The sequence below is a fragment of the Lynx rufus genome, unplaced genomic scaffold (genome assembly GCF_022079265.1).
Source record: "Lynx rufus isolate CCGP_SWC_20201006 ecotype Redwood Valley unplaced genomic scaffold, mLynRuf1.p SCAF_30, whole genome shotgun sequence".
NCBI classification, from domain to species: Eukaryota; Metazoa; Chordata; class Mammalia; order Carnivora; family Felidae; genus Lynx; species Lynx rufus.
Genome location: NW_025814846.1, coordinates 8,545,863 through 8,562,569, shown reverse-complemented (window position 1 = coordinate 8,562,569; position 16,707 = coordinate 8,545,863). Strand labels below are relative to the sequence as shown.

The following is a 16,707-nucleotide window of genomic DNA, read 5'->3' as shown; positions in this document are numbered from 1 at the left end:
AATAAAGGGGAGGGGGACAAGGTAAGAACAGAAAGCTTTTAAGAAGGGATCACATATTTGGAAGTCATTGGTACCTCTTCCTACCAACTACAGATTTCACTTCCCCAAAACAACAGAAAATGTTTTTTGGTCCTTCTGTGTGTGTGTGTGTGTGTGTGTGTGTGTGTGTGTTTATGTGTATACTCAAGGGTCTATGTGTATATATATGTCTCTATATATATAAATATATATAAGCATATATATATTTATATATATATATAAATTTCAACAGTGCTTCTCCAAAAAAATGTCCATCTATAAATATAATTTTATTTACTTTATTTTAAAATTATCTGCCTCCCTGTAGGTATTATTTTTTGAAGGGGGTTAACCTGCTGAAGTTTTGCCAGAATGGTGACTGGCTGCGCTTGGGTTCGGTGAACTCAAAGACCTGCGACTGAGCGATGCCGTCGGGGACCAGGTACTGGCCCTGGTTTAACGGGTCCTGCGGTGGTGGGTAGGAAGGAGGAACTGAGCGGGCAGAGTTGACACCTAGAGTAGAGGGGAGATCAAAGGGAAATGGTATAAGTTAAGTAGCAAGGGGTTTCTCAAATGACCCAGTGGCCACTTTGGAAGGAAAATTCAAGGTAGTCAATTTTAGAGAGCATGAATTAGAATTGAAAATCTCCAAGGCAAGAATACGGGGCGCCTGGGTGGCTCAGTCGGTTGAGCATCTGACATCGGCTCAGGTCATGATCTCACAGTTTGTGGGTTTGAGCCCCATGTTGGGCTCTGTGCTGACATCTCAGAGCCTGGAGCCTGCTTCAGATTCAGTCTCCATCACTCTTTGCACTTCCACTCATGCTCTGTCTCTCTGTCTCTCAAAAGCAAATAAAATGTTAAAAAAATTAAAATATCCAAGGCAAGAATTACATTCCTTAACAGATTTTGGAATGGTGTGACTACTGCAACAACACATGCTTTCCCATCTACTGAGGTATCACTGAGAAGTTTGTGGTGTTGCCACTATCCATTTTACAGATGACGACACTGAGACCTGGGTGAAATGTCACACTCAAGGTCATAAAGTGAGGGACAGATTTCACATTCTTTGATTTCTCAGTTCAAGCTCTATTTATTTATTTATTTATTTATTTTTTTTTTAATATGAAATTTATTGTCAGGTTGGTTTTCATACAACACCCAGTGCTCATTCCAACAGGTGCCTTCCTCAATGCCCATCACCCACCCTTCCCTCCCTCCCACCCCCCATCAACCCTCAGTTTATTCTCAGTTTTTAAGGGTCTCTTATGGTTTGGCTCTTTCCCGCTCAACCTCTTTTTAAGAGACTGTTACACAGGACTGTTCTTGCAAGTCACCCAACAATTTCCATTTAACTTCAAAGGTCTTTCGTTTCCTCCCTCCTCAACCCTCCCAAAGTGTCAAAAGAACCTGTTAAGAACTATTGACTTCAAAGCAGGTTTTTGGTGGATAAATGGTTTTCTAAAAGCCAAGGTACAAGTGATCCAGTATTCTACACCAGGTTGAGAATGCTGAAACCATATTTAATATGGAAGTGGCATTGGTAGATGGGAGAAAGCAAAGAAGACATGATTCATGGAATACAAGGAAGATTGGAATATATTTGTAACCTTTCAAAGGGAACACTTCAGCGATTGCAACTTTCATAGAAGTGTTTGCAACCATCAAAACAAAATCCACATGAATAGACGATACAGGTGGGAGTGGGAGGCTAAACTGAAAGTTTAATCCTAACCTATATTCAGAACATAATAGGCCGAGGCATACAGCATATGATTTCAGAATTCAGTGAAGACCTTTCTGCTGCTCCGAAAAAAGTTCCTCATCTGCTGGCCAATGTCTGTAATTTCAACATTACAGCTTGTTTGCCTTTGTTTGATGACTTGATCCCATTACACTAGAAGTAGTGTCATATTGAGCCATCACCAGCCTTTGGCACTTAAGTGGGAAGGAATCAGTTCTTTCTAAAAGCTTTGTTTTGGTTCTTACTTTTGTTTTCCAGATTTATTGATATATAATTGAAATATAACATTCTGTAAGTTTAAGTTGCGCAATATGATAATTTGATATACATATATATTGCAAAATTATTACCACAATAAAGTTAGTATATCCATCACCTAACAAAATTACCTTTTTTGTGTGGTGTGAGCATTTAAGAACTCTCAGCAACTCCCAAGTACACAATAAGATATTGTTAACTGCAGTCACCATCCTGTACATATATCCCCAGAACCTCTTCATCTTATAACTAAAGTTTGTGCCCTTTGACCAACATGTTGATATGTCCTACAATCCCAGCCCTGGAAACCACCAATCTACTTTCTGTTTCTATAAATTTCCTTTTTTAGATTCTAATACAAGTGAGATCATATAGTATTTGTATTTTTGTTTTGCTTATTTCACATAGTATAATGCCCTCAAAGTCCATCCATGTTTCCATAAATGACAGGATTTCCTTATTTCTATGGCTGAATAATATTCCATTGTATATACCACATTTATTTTATCTATTCATCTGCTGAAGGACATGCAGGTTACTTGCTGTCTTGGCTATTGTGAATAATGCTGCAATGAACATGGGGGTGTACACATCTCTTTGAGATCCTGATTTCATTTTCTTCCCATACACACAGCTCTATTTGCAATTTTTAAGGACCCTCCATACTGTTTTTACAGTAGCTTACCAATTTGCATTCCTACCGTCAGTGCCCATTCCCTTTTTCTCCACATCCTCACCAGCACTTGTTACATCTTGTTTTTTTTTTATAACAGCCACTCTAACAAATACAAAAACTCATGGTTTTGATTCACATTCTTCTGATAACTAATTATGTTGAACATCCTTTCTTATACCTGTGGAACATTTACATGGGCATTTAAATATCTTCTTTGGGAATATGTCTATTTACATCCTTTGCCCATTTTTAATTGAACTATTTTTTTAGTTGAGTTGTATGTGTTGCTCATATATCTTACATAGTAATCCCTTATCAAATATGTACTTTGCAAATATTTTCTCTTATTCTGTAGGTTGCCCTTTCATTTTGTTGATTGTTTCTTCTGTTGTGCAGAAGGTTTTTTGTATAATGTAGCCTCACTATTTTTTATTTTGTTGTTTGTGCTTTTGGTGTCATGTTCAAAACCTTGTTGCCAAAACCATGTCAAAGAGTATTTTCTCTACATTTTCCTCTAGGACTTTTTTATGGAGTTGAGTCTTATACTTAAGTCTTTAATCCATTTTGAGTTCATTTTTGTGAATAGTTTAAGATAGGGGTCTAATACATTGTCTTGCATGTAAATATCCAATTTCCCCAATACTTTTTATAGAAGAGGCTATCCTTTTTCCATTGAGTATTCCTGGCCTCCTGATAAATATTAGTTGACTATGGGTTTATAATTGGGCTCTTGTTTCTTTTCCATTAGACTATATGTCAGATTTTATGCCAGTACCAGATTGTTTTGATTACTATAGCTTTGGGATAAAGTTTAAAGTCAGAAAGCATGATGCCAGCAGCTTTGTTCTTCTTTCTCAGGATTGCTTTGGTTATTCAGGATCTTCTGTGATTCCATATGAATTTTAGAATTGCTCTATTTACTTCTGTGAAAAATACCATGAAATTTGAGATAGGGATTACAATAAATCTATAGATGGCCTTGGGTAGTAGGGGCAATTTCAAAATATTAAGTATTACAATCCATGAACACAGAATATCATTCCATTTATTTATGTCTTCTTCAGTTTCTTTTATAAATTTCCAAATTTCTTTTATATATACGTCCAATTTTATAAATGTACAGATTTTTAACCTCTTAAGTTAAATATATTCCTAAGTACTTTATCCCATTTTGTGTGTTGAAAATGGGATTGTTTCATTAATTTCTCTTTTGAATATTCATTTTAACAAAAACAAAAATGATTTTTATACATGTATTTTTTATCTTGAAACATTACTGAATTCCATTATTATTCTAGTATTCTAAATTTCTTAGGAGACTTTAGATATTTCTATATATAAAATCATGTCACCTGCAAACAGAGAAAAATTTACTTCTTCCTTTCATTTATTTCTTTTTCTTGCCTGATTGCTCTGTATAGGACTTCCAGCAGTATGTTGAATAGAAGTGGTGAGAGTTGGTATCCTTGTCTTGTTCCTGATATTAGAGGACAAGCTTTCAACCATTCACCATTGAGCATGCTTATTAATTGTGGTAAGCTTGTCATATAAGGCATTGATTATGTTGAAGTATGTTCCTTATATACCAAATTTATTGAGAATCTTTATCATGAAAGTATTTTGAATTTTGTCAGATGCTGTTACTGCATCTATACAGATGATATTTGATTCTATCTTACTCTCTGTTAGTGTGGTGAATCACATTTATTGATTTGCATATGTTGAATGATCCCTGCTTCCTAGAGATAAATCCCACTAGAAGAGGTGTACAATCCTTTAATGTGCTGTTGAACTTGGTTTGCTAGCATTTTGTTGAAAATTTTTACATATATATTTATCAGAAATATTGGCCTGTATTGTCTTCTATTGTCTTTATCTGGCATTAGTGTTAGTGTAATCCTGCACTCATAAAATGAGTCTGGAAGTACTCCTTTCAAAATTTTGGAAAAGTTTAAGAAGGACTGGTGCATGTTCCACAGAATTCCCCAGTGAAACCATCTGGTTCTAGGCTTTTCTTTTTGGGAGGTTTTTGATTACTAATTCAATATACTTAGTCATTATTGGTCTGCTCATATTTTGTATTTCTTTTTTTCCATCAGTATTATTGAGATATAATAGACATATTATGTTGTATAAGATTAAGGTGTACAATATAATGATTTGATGTATGTATATACTGCAAAATAACCACATTAAGATTACTTAACATCTGTCACCTTGCCTAGTTACATATTTTTTTCTTTTGATGAGAAGTTTTAAGATCTATTCTCTTAAACTTTCAAATTTACAATACAGCATTATTAACTTAGTGACCATGCTATACAGAACTTATTTTATAAGCTTGTACCCTTTAACTACATTTACCCATTTCCCCCATCCCACATCTCCTGCATCTGGCAACGACCAATCTGTTCTTTGTTTCTATGGTTTATTTTATTGCATTCCACATATAAGTAAGCTAATACAGTATTTGTCTATGAATTATTTCACTTATCATAATACCTTCCAGGTTCACCCATGATGTGGCAAAAGGCAGGATTTACTCTGTGTGTGTGTGTGTGTGTGTGTGTGTGTGCTTTATCCACATTTATTTTACTGATTTGTCTGCCAAAGGACATTTAAGTTGTTCCCATGTCTTGGCTATTGTTGAATAATGCTGCAAAAAACATAGGGAGCAGGTATTTCTTTGAGATAGTGATTTCACTTCCTTTAGATATGTACTCCAAACTGGAATTACTAGATTATATGGTAGTTCTATTTTTAACTTTGTGAAGAACCTCCATGCTGTTTTCCATACTGGCTGTACCAACTTACGTTCCTACAGTATACAAGGGTTCCCTTCTCTCCATAGCCTTGTCAATACCAGTTATTGCTTATCTTTTATTAGCTATTCTAACAGGTGTGAAGTGATATCTCATTGTACTTATTTGAATTTCCTGATGATAAGTGATGTTGAGAACTTTTTCATGTACTTGTTGGCCATTTGAATATTTTCTTTGGTAAAAATATCTATTCAGGTATTTTGCCCCTTTTTAAATTGGATTATCTGTGGGATTTTGCTATTTCCAAACTGCATGCCTTTTGTCTCTGTCTCTTGCCTAATTGCCTTGGCTAGAAACTCCAGAACAATATTGAATAGAGGTAATGAGACTGGACATCCTTGCCTTGTTCCTGATTTTGGGGGGAGACATCAGTCTCTCATCAGTAAGCATGGTGTTAGTTGTGGATGTTTTATAGATGCTCTTAAATATATAAAATCTTGTCATAGTAAATCAATTTTACTTCCTCTCTGATTCAGATACTGTTTCCTTCTTTTTCTTACCTGAATGCTCTTTGCTTAAGACTTCTAGTACTATATTGCATAGGGGTGATGAGATTGGGTGCTATCATGTTGTTTCTTATATTAGAAGAATAGCTTTCAAATTTTCACCATTAAGTATGATGTTAGCTGTGGATCTGCCATGTATTGCCTTTATTATATTGAGGTACATTTCTTCTATACATAATTTGTTGAGAGTTTTTGTCATGAAAGGATGTTGAATTTTGTCAAATGCTTTTTTAGAATCTATTGAGATGATTGTATGATTTTTTATCTTTCTATTAATGTGGTATATTACATTTTTATTTGCATATGTTAAACCATCCTTGCATCTCAGTAATGAATCTCACTTGATGATGCTGTATGATATGATCCTTTTAATGTGCTGTTGAATTTTGTTAGCTAGTATTTTGTTAAGAAATTTTGCATCAGGAATATTGTCCTGTGGTTTTCTTTTCATGAAGTGTTCTTATCTGGATTTAGTATTGGTGTTACTGCTGGTCTCATAAAATGAGTTTGCAAGTATTCTCGTCTCTTCAACTTTTTGGAAGAGTTTGAGAAAGATTGGCATTGATTCTTTAAATACTTGGTACAATTCACCAGTAAAACCATCTATTCTTGGGCTTTTCTTTGTTGGGAGGTTTTTTTTTTATTACGAATTCAATCTTCTTATTCATTTTTGGTACATTCATATTTCTATTTCTTCATGATTCAATCTTAGTACATTGTATTTTTTTTCAATATATGAAATTTATTGTCAAATTGGTTTCCATACAACACCCAGTGCTCATCCCAAAAGGTGCCCTCCTCAATACCCATCACCCACCCTCCTTAGAAATTATTCATTTCTTCTAGGTCATCCAAGTTTTTGGTGTATATTGTTCACATTATTCTCTTATGATTCTATTTCTGTGGTATTATTTGTAATCTGTTTAATTTCTGATTCTATTTATTTGAGTTTTCTCCCTCCTTTAGTCTAGCCAAAGGTTTGTCAATTTTGTTTATCTTTTCAAAAAATAGCTCTTAATTTCATTGAACTTTTCTATTGTTTTTCTGCTCTCTATTTCTCCTCTGATCTTTGGTATTTCCTTTTTTTTCTGTTAACATTGGGCTTATTTTTCTTCTTTTGCTTGTTCTTGAAGTGTAAAGTTAGGTTGTTTATTTGAATTTTTTTCTTTGTGTAAGCATTATGGCTATAAACCTCCCTCCTAAAACAGATTTTGCTACATCCCGTAACTTTTGGTATGTTAGGTTTTCATTTTCATTTATTCAAGATATTTTTTTATTTCCCTTTTGATTTCTTCTTTGACTCATTGGTTATTCAGAAGTGTGTTGTGTAAATTCCACATATTTGTGAACTTTCCAGTTTTCCTCCTGTTACAGATTTTTAGATTCATACCACTGTGGTTGGAAAAGACACTTGATATGATTTCAGTCTTCTTAAATTTTCTAAGACTCGTTTTGTAACCTAACACATACCACTCTAGAGCATGTTCCATTTGTGCTTGAGAAAAATGTGAATTCTGCTGCTATTGGATGGCATGTTCTTTATATGTCTTTTAGGTCAACTTAGTCTAAATATATTTCCAGTCCAATATTTTCTTAATCAATTTTTGTCTAGGTGATCTATTAATTGTTACTATTATTATATTGTCTGTTTCTTCCTTCAGATCTGTAAGTATTTGTTTCATAATGAGCACATATATATTTACAATTTACATATTTATGTTTTGGGTGCATATATATCTTGATGAATTACCCCTTATGACTATATAGCGACCTTCTTTGTCTCTTGTGACAGTTTTGATTTATATAAGTGTAGCTATCCTTGCTTTAGTTTGGCTTCCACATTCATAAAATACCTGTTTACCATCCCTTAACTTTGAGGCTATATGTATCCTTAAAGATGAACTTAGTCTTCTGTAGGCAGTGCATAATTGTGTCTTATATTTTTATCCATTAAGCCACTCTATGCATGTTGATAAGGGAATCTAATCCATTCACAATGAAAGTAATTATTGAGATGGTAGGGATTTACTATTGTCATCTTATTAATTATTTCTGTTTTATAGTTATTTTGTTCTTTTCTTCTTCTCTTGCTATTTTCCTTTATGAATTGATGGTTTTCCAAACTTGTATGCTTTGATTCACCTCTTTTTGTGTGTGTATCTACTGTAGGTATGTTCTTTGTGGTTACAATGAAGCTGACATAGATATCTTATAGTTACAATAATCTATTTTATACTGGTAACAAATTAACTTTGGACACATAAAAAACAAACTCTACCTTTTTACAATCTCCAACTCCACATATTATGTTTTTGATGTCACAATTTACATTTTTTATTGTTATCCATTAATAAATTATTGTACCTTAGTTATTTTAACCCTTTTATACTTTATCCTTTATAGATATAATTAATACACCACCATATTAGAGTATTCTGAATTAGATATACACTTGCTTTACCTGTGTGTTTATATTTTCATATGTTTTCATGTTACTGATTATCATCTTTTACCTTCAGTTTGAAAAACTCATTTCAGGGGATTCTGGGAAGATGGCGGCGTAGGAGGACGCTGGGCTCACCGCGCGTCCTGCTGATCACTTAGATTCCACCTACACCTGCCTAAATAACCCAGAAAACCGCCAGAGGATTAGCAGAACAGAGTCACCGGACCCAAGTGCAGACCAGAGGCCCACGGAAGAGGGTAGGAAGGGAGGCGAGGCGGTGCGCGCTCCACGGACTGGCGGGAGGGAGCCGGGGCAGAGGGGCGGCTCGCCAGCCAAGCAGAGCCCCCGAGTCCGGCTTGCAAAAGCGGAGGGGCCTGACGGACTGTGTTCCGACAGCAGGCGCGACTTAGCTTCTGGGAGGTCATAAGTTAACAGCTCTGCTCGGAAAGCGGGAAGGCTGGAGGACAAAGGGAGGGTGAGCTGCGGAGCCCCCGGACAACAGAGCTCAGTTTGGCAGGGAACAAAGGCGCTCGCCAGCGCCATCTCCCCCGCCCATCCCCCAGCCAAAATCCCAGAGGGAACCGGTTCCGGCCAGGGAAATTGCTCGCTCAGTGCGAACACCCAACTCTGTGCTTCTGTGGAGCCAAACCTCCGGCAGCGGATCTGACTCCCTCCGGCTGCCACAGGGCCCCTCCTGAAGTGGATCACCTAAGGAGAAGCGAGCTAAGCCTGCCCCCCCTGCCGCCATGCACCTTGCCTTCCCACCCCAGCTGATACGCCAGATCCCCAGCATCACAAGCCTGGCAGTGTGCAAGTACCCAGACGGGCCACGCCACCCCACAGTGAATCCCGCCCCTAGGAGAGGGGAAGAGAAGGCACACACCAGTCTGACTGTGGCCCCAGCGGTGGGCTGGGGGCAGACATCAGGTCGGACTGCGGCCCCGCCCACCAACTCCAGTTATACACCACAGCACAGGGGAAGTGCCCTGCAGGTCCTCACCACACCAGGGACTATCCAAAATGACCAAGCGGAAGAATTCCCCTCAGAAGAATCTCCAGGAAATAACAACAGCTAATCAGCTGATCAAAAAGGATTTAAATAATATAACAGAAAGTGAATTTAGAATAATAGTCATAAAATTAATCGCTGGGCTGGAAAACAGCATACAGGACAGCAGAGAATCTCTTGCTACAGAGATCAAGGGACTAAGGAACAGTCACGAGGAGCTGAAAAACGCTTTAAATGAAATGCAAAACAAAATGCAAACCACCACGGCTCGGATGGAAGAGGCAGAGGAGAGAATAGGTGAACTAGAAGATAAAGTTATGGAAAACGAGGAAGCTGAGAAAAAGAGAGATAAAAAAATCCAGGAGTATGAGGGGAAAATTAGAGAACTAAGTGATACACTAAAAAGAAATAATATACGCATAATTGGTATCCCAGAGGAGGAAGAGAGAGGGAAAGGTGCTGAAGGGGTACTTGAAGAAATAATAGCTGAGAACTTCCCTGAACTGGGGAAGGAAAAAGGCATTGAAATCCAAGAGGCACAGAGAACTCCCTTCAGACGTAACTTGAATCGATCTTCTGCACGACATATCATAGTGAAACTGGCAAAATACAAGGATAAAGAGAAAATTCTGAAAGCAGCAAGGGGTAAACGTGCCCTCACATATAAAGGGAGACCTATAAGACTCGTGACTGATCTCTCTTTTGAAACTTGGCAGGCCAGAAAGAATTGGCACGAGATTTTCAGGGTGCTAGACAGCAAAAATATGCAGCCAAGAATCCTTTATCCAGCAAGTCTGTCATTTAGAATAGAAGGAGAGATAAAGGTCTTCCCAAACAAACAAAAACTGAAGGAATTTGTCACCACTAAACCAGCCCTACAAGAGATCCTAAGGGGGACCCTGTGAGACAAAGTACCAGAGACATCACTACAAGCATAAAACATACAGACATCACAATGACTCTAAACCCGTATCTTTCTATAATAACACTGAATGTAAATGGATTAAATGCGCCAACCAAAAGACATAGGGTATCAGAATGGATAAAAAAACAAGACCCATCTATTTGCTGTCTACAAGAGACTCATTTTAGACCTGAGGACACCTTTAGATTCAGAGTGAGGGGATGGAGAACTATTTATCATGCTACTGGAAGCCAGAAGAAAGCTGGAGTAGCCATACTTATATCAGACAAACTAGACTTTAAATTAAAGGCTGTAACAAGAGATGAAGAAGGACATTATATAATAGTTACAGGGTCTATCCATCAGGAAGAGCTAACAATTATAAATGTCTATGCGCCGAATACCGGAGCCCCCAAATATATAAAACAATTACTCATAAACAGAAGCAACCTTATTGATAAGAATGTGGTAATTGCTGGGGACTTTAACACCCCACTTACAGAAATGGATAGATCATCTAGACACACGGTCAATAAAGAAACAAGGGCCCTGAATGAGACACTGGATCAGATGGACTTGACAGATATATTTAGAACTCTGCATCCCAAAGCAACAGATATACTTTCTTCTCGAGTGCACATGGAACATTCTCCAAGATAGATCATATACTGGGTCACAAAACAGCCCTTCATAAGTTTACAAGAATTGAAATTATACCATGCATACTTTCAGACCACAATGCTATGAAGCTTGAAATCAACCACAAGAAAAAGTCTGGAAAACCTCCGAAAGCATGGAGGTTAAAGAACACCCTATACTAACGAATGAGTGGGTCAAGCAGGCAATTAGAGAAGAAATCAAAAAATATATGGAAACAAACGAAAATGAAAATACAACAATCCAAACGCTTTGGGATGCAGCGAAGGCAGTCCTGAGAGGAAAATATATCGCAATCCAGGCCTATCTCAAGAAACAAGAAAAATCCCAAATACAAAATCTAACAGCACACCTAAAGGAAATAGAAGCAGAACAGCAAAGGCAGCCTAAACCCAGCAGAAGAAGAGAAATAGTAAAGATCAGAGCAGAAATAAACAATATAGAATCTAAAAAAACTGTAGAGCAGATCAACGAAACCAAGAGTTGGTTTTTTGAAAAAATAAACAAAATTGACAAACCTCTAGCCAGGCTTCTCAAAAAGAAAAGGGAGATGACCCAAATATATAAAATCATGAATGCAAATGGAATTATTACAACCAATCCCTCAGAGATACAAACAATTATCAGGGAATACTATGAAAAATTATATGCCAACAAATTGGACAACCTGGAAGAAATGGACAAATTTCTGAACACCCACACTCTTCCAAAACTCAATCAGGAGGAAATAGAAAGCTTGAACAGACCCATAACCAGCAAAGAAATTGAATCGGTTATCAAAAATCTCCCAACAAATAAGAGTCCAGGACCAGATGGCTTCCCAGGGGAGTTCTACCAGACGTTTAAAGCAGAGATAATACCTATCCTTCTCAAGCTATTCCAAGAAATAGAAAGGGAAGGAAAACTTCCAGACTCATTCTATGAAGCCAGTATTACTTTGATTCCTAAACCAGACAGAGACCCAGCAAAAAAAGAGAACTACAGGCCAATATCCCTGATGAATATGGATGCCAAAATTCTCAATAAGATACTAGCAAATCGAATTCAACAGCATATAAAAAGAATTATTCACCATGATCAAGTGGGATTCATTCCTGGGATGCAGGGCTGGTTCAACATTCGCAAATCAATCAACGTGATACATCACATTAACAAAAAAAAAGAGAAGAACCATATGATCCTGTCAATCGATGCAGAAAAGGCCTTTGACAAAATCCAGCACCCTTTCTTAATAAAAACCCTTGAGAAAGTCGGGATAGAAGGAACATACTTAAAGATCATAAAAGCCATTTATGAAAAGCCCACAGCTAACATCATCCTCAACGGGGAAAAACCGAGAGCTTTTTCCCTGAGATCAGGAACACGACAGGGATGCCCACTCTCACCGTTGTTGTTTAACATAGTGCTGGAAGTTCTAGCCTCAGCAATCAGACAACAAAAGGAAATTAAAGGCATCAAAATTGGCAAAGACGAAGTCAAGCTTTCGCTTTTTGCAGATGACATGATATTATACATGGAAAATCCGATAGACTCCACCAAAAGTCTGCTAGAACTGATACATGAATTCAGCAAAGTTGCAGGATACAAAATCAATGTACAGAAATCAGTTGCATTCTTATACACTAACAATGAAGCAACAGAAAGACAAATAAAGAAACTGATCCCATTCACAATTGCACCAAGAAGCATAAAATACCTAGGAATAAATCTAACCAAAGATGTAAAGGATCTGTATGCTGAAAACTATAGAAAGCTTATGAAGGTAATTGAAGAAGATTTAAAGAAATGGAAAGACATTCCCTGCTCATGGATTGGAAGAATAAATATTGTCAAAATGTCAATAGTACCCAAAGCTATCTACACATTCAATGCAATCCCAATCAAAATTGCACCAGCATTCTTCTCGAAACTAGAACAAGCAATCCTAAAATTCATATGGAACCACAAAAGGCCCCGAATAGCCAAAGGAATTTTGAAGAAGAAGACCAAAGCAGGAGGCATCACAATCCCAGACTTTAGCCTCTACTACAAAGCTGTCATCATCAAGACAGCATGGTATTGGCACAAAAACAGACACACAGACCAATGGAATAGAATAGAAACCCCAGAACTAGACCCACAAACGTATGGCCAACTCATCTTTGACAAAGCAGGAAAGAACATCCAATGGAAAAAAGACAGCCTCTTTAACAAATGGTGCTGGGAGAACTGGACAGCAACATGCAGAAGGTTGAAACTAGACCACTTTCTCACACCATTTACAAAAATAAACTCAAAATGGATAAAGGACCTAAATGTGAGACAGGAAACCATCAAAACCTTAGAGGAGAAAGCAGGAAAAGACCTCTCTGACCTCAGCCGTAGCAATCTCTTACTCGACACATCCCCAAAGACAAGGGAATTAAAAGCAAAAGTGAATTACTGGGACCTTATGAAGATAAAAAGCTTCTGCACAGCAAAGGAAACAACCAACAAAACTAAAAGGCAACCAACGGAATGGGAAAAGATATTTGCAAATGACATATCAGACAAAGGGCTAGTATCTAAAATCTATAAAGAGCTCACCAAACTCCACACCCGAAAAACAAATAACCCAGTGAAGAAATGGGCAGAAAACATGAATAGACACTTCTCTAAAGAAGACATCCAGATGGCCAACAGGCACATGAAAAGATGTTCAGCGTCGCTCCTTATCAGGGAAATACAAATCAAAACCACACTCAGGTATCACCTCACGCCAGTCAGAGTGGCCAAAATGAACAAATCAGGAGACTATAGATGCTGGAGAGGATGTGGAGAAATGGGAACCGTCTTGCACTGTTGGTGGGAATGCAAATTGGTGCAGCCGCTCTGGAAAGCAGTGTGGAGGTTCCTCAGAAAATTAAAAATAGACCTACCCTATGACCCAGCAATAGCACTGCTAGGAATTTACCCAAGGGATACAGGAGTACTGATGCATAGGGGCACTTGTACCCCAATGTTCATAGCAGCACTGTCAACAATAGCCAAATTATTGAAAGAGCCTAAATGTCCATCAACTGATGAATGGATAAAGAAATTGTGGTTTATATACACAATGGAATACTACGTGGCAATGAGAAAAAATGAAATATGGCCTTTTGTAGCAACGTGGATGGAACTGGAGAGTGTGATGCTAAGTGAAATAAGCCATACAGAGAAAGACAGATACCATATGGTTTCACTCTTATGTGGATCCTGAGAAACTTAACAGGAACCCATGGGGGAGGGGAAGGAAAAAAAAAAAAAGGACGTTAGAGTGGGAGAGAGCCAAAGCATAAGAGACTGTTAAAAACTGAGAACAAACTGAGGGTTGATGGGGGGTGGGAGGGAGGGGAGGGTGGGTGATGGTGATGGGTATTGAGGAGGGCACCTTTTGGGATGAGCACTGGGTGTTGTATGGAAACCAGTTTGTCAATAAATTTCATATAAAAAAAATAAAATAAGAAAAAAAAACTCATTTCAGCATTTCTTATAAGACAAATCTAGAGGTGATGGACTCTCTTTCTCTCAATCTCTCTCTCTCTCTCTCTCTCTCTCTCTGTCTCTGGGAAAGTCTTTCTTTATTCTACATTTCTAAAGGACAACTTTCCTGGGTATAGTATTCTTGGTTAAAAGTTTTCTTCTTTCAGAACTCTGAATATAGCATCCCACTCTCTCCTGGTCTGCTAGGTTCCTGCTGAGAAATCTTCTAATAGCCTTATGTGTGTTCCCTTGTATATGAAGATTTTATCTTGCTGCTTTTAATCTTTTCTCTTTGTTTTTGACTTTAGACAGTTTTATTATAATGTATCTTGAAGAATATAATTTGGGTTGACATTGTTTAGCAAACAATGAGTCTCATGAAGCTGAATATTTAAATACTTATCCAGGATTGAAAGTTTCTCAGCCATTATTTCTTTAAATAAGTTTTCTTCCCCTTTCTTTCTCTTTTCTTCTTCTGGTTCTACAATATTGTATAGATTGCTTATCTTAATTTTATCCCATAATTCACATAGGCTTTCTCCGATAATTTCAAATGACCTGTTTTTGACTTCACAAATACTTTCTTCTGCTTGATCAAATCTGTTTTTGATGCTCTCTATTGCATTTGTTTCATTTCATTAATTGTATTCTTCAGCTCTGTAATTTTTGTTTGGTTATTTTTTTATGATTTCTACTCTTTGTTAAGTTTCTTGTCTTGTGTATTGTTTTCCTGATTTTTTTGAACTTTCTGTGCTTTCTTGTGGCTCACTAAATTTCCTTGAAACAACTATTTTGAAATGTTTATTGGAAAAATTGCATATCTCCATGTCTTTGGGGGTCAGTTTCTATAAAACTGTATTCCTTTGGTTATGTCATGTTTCCCTGATTTTTCATGTCCCTTGTAGTATTGAGTGGCTGTTGTGGCATTTGAAAAGGCATTCACTTCCTCTAGTCTTTATTGACTGGCCCTATTTTTCTATGCATCTAATCATGGATATTTTTCTCTATGGGTGATCTGGAACTTTTCTGCTGGATTTTGAACTTTCACAAAAGCACACTCATCTGTGGGTGACTGTCAAAATCAATATTCTTCAGGGGGAAGACAGTTGAAAGCTATTCTGCTATTTTGGTGATGTCCTCTAAGAGGCAATTTTCAAAGGTGGTAAGTGTCAGAAATATGAAGGCACTGAGTGCCAACAAATGATATGAAAATATTAGGGGGAAAGTTTGGGAAGTGTTCATTTTAATTTCTCAATTAAACTTTTTTTTTATTTTGAGAGTACTGCATATTTACATGCAGCTGTAAGAAACGATACAGAGATACACTTTGTACCCTTTATTCAGTTTCTCCAATGATAACATTTTATAAAACTCTAGTACAATATTACAACCAGGATTTTAACATTGTTATGGGACACAGCCAAGAGATAGAACATTTCTGTCATCACAAGAACACTATCATTACTCTTCCATAACCACTCTTCTCTCCTGTACTCACCCCCTCCTTAATCTTTGCAACCACTAATCTGCTTCCCATTACTAAATGATATCATTTCAAGAATGTTACATAAATGGAGTCATACCATATATAACGTTTGAGGATTGGCTTTTCTCAGCATAATTCCTTGGAGATTCACCCAAGTTGTTGCATGTACCAATAGTTGGCTCCTTTTTACTAAGAAGTAATATTCCATGGTATGGATATACCATAGTTTGCTTACTCACCTACTGCAAGATATCTGGGTTGTTTCCATTTTGGGCTATTATGAACAAAGTTGCTATAAACATTTGTTTAGAGGTTTTTATGTGAAAGTAAATTTTCATTTCTCTGCGAAAATTGTCCAGGAATGTAACTGCTAGGTTATATGGTAATTGTACATTTTGTGTTTTAAGAAACCACCATACTATTTTCCAGAGTGGCTATGCCATTTAGCAATCTCTACAGCAAGATATAAATGATTCAGTTCCTCTACACCCTTCCCAGCATTTGGTGTTGTCACTATTTATTTTTATTTTAGCCTTTTCAATAGGTATGTAGTGATATCTCATTGTGGTTTTCATTTGCATTTCTCCAATGATCAATAATGTTGAACATCTTTTCATGTGTTTAACTGCCATCCATATATTCTCTTAAGTAAAATATCTGTCTTTTGCCTATTTTCTAATTGAAGTGTGTAGTTT

The 16,707-nt window shown here is 37.0% G+C and overlaps 1 protein-coding gene across 2 annotated transcripts in view; it reads right to left on the bottom strand.

Moving 5' to 3' along the window:
* Nucleotides 1-349: 349 nt before the first annotated feature.
* The window catches only part of ARHGEF9 (Cdc42 guanine nucleotide exchange factor 9), a 133,941-nt gene continuing 117,583 nt past the window's right edge, over nucleotides 350-16,707 (bottom strand). For both annotated transcript variants that reach the window (XM_047092575.1, XM_047092577.1), the window contains one exon: nucleotides 350-531. In XM_047092575.1, the coding sequence (XP_046948531.1) occupies nucleotides 350-531 (182 nt within the window). The remainder of the gene's footprint in view (nucleotides 532-16,707) is intronic.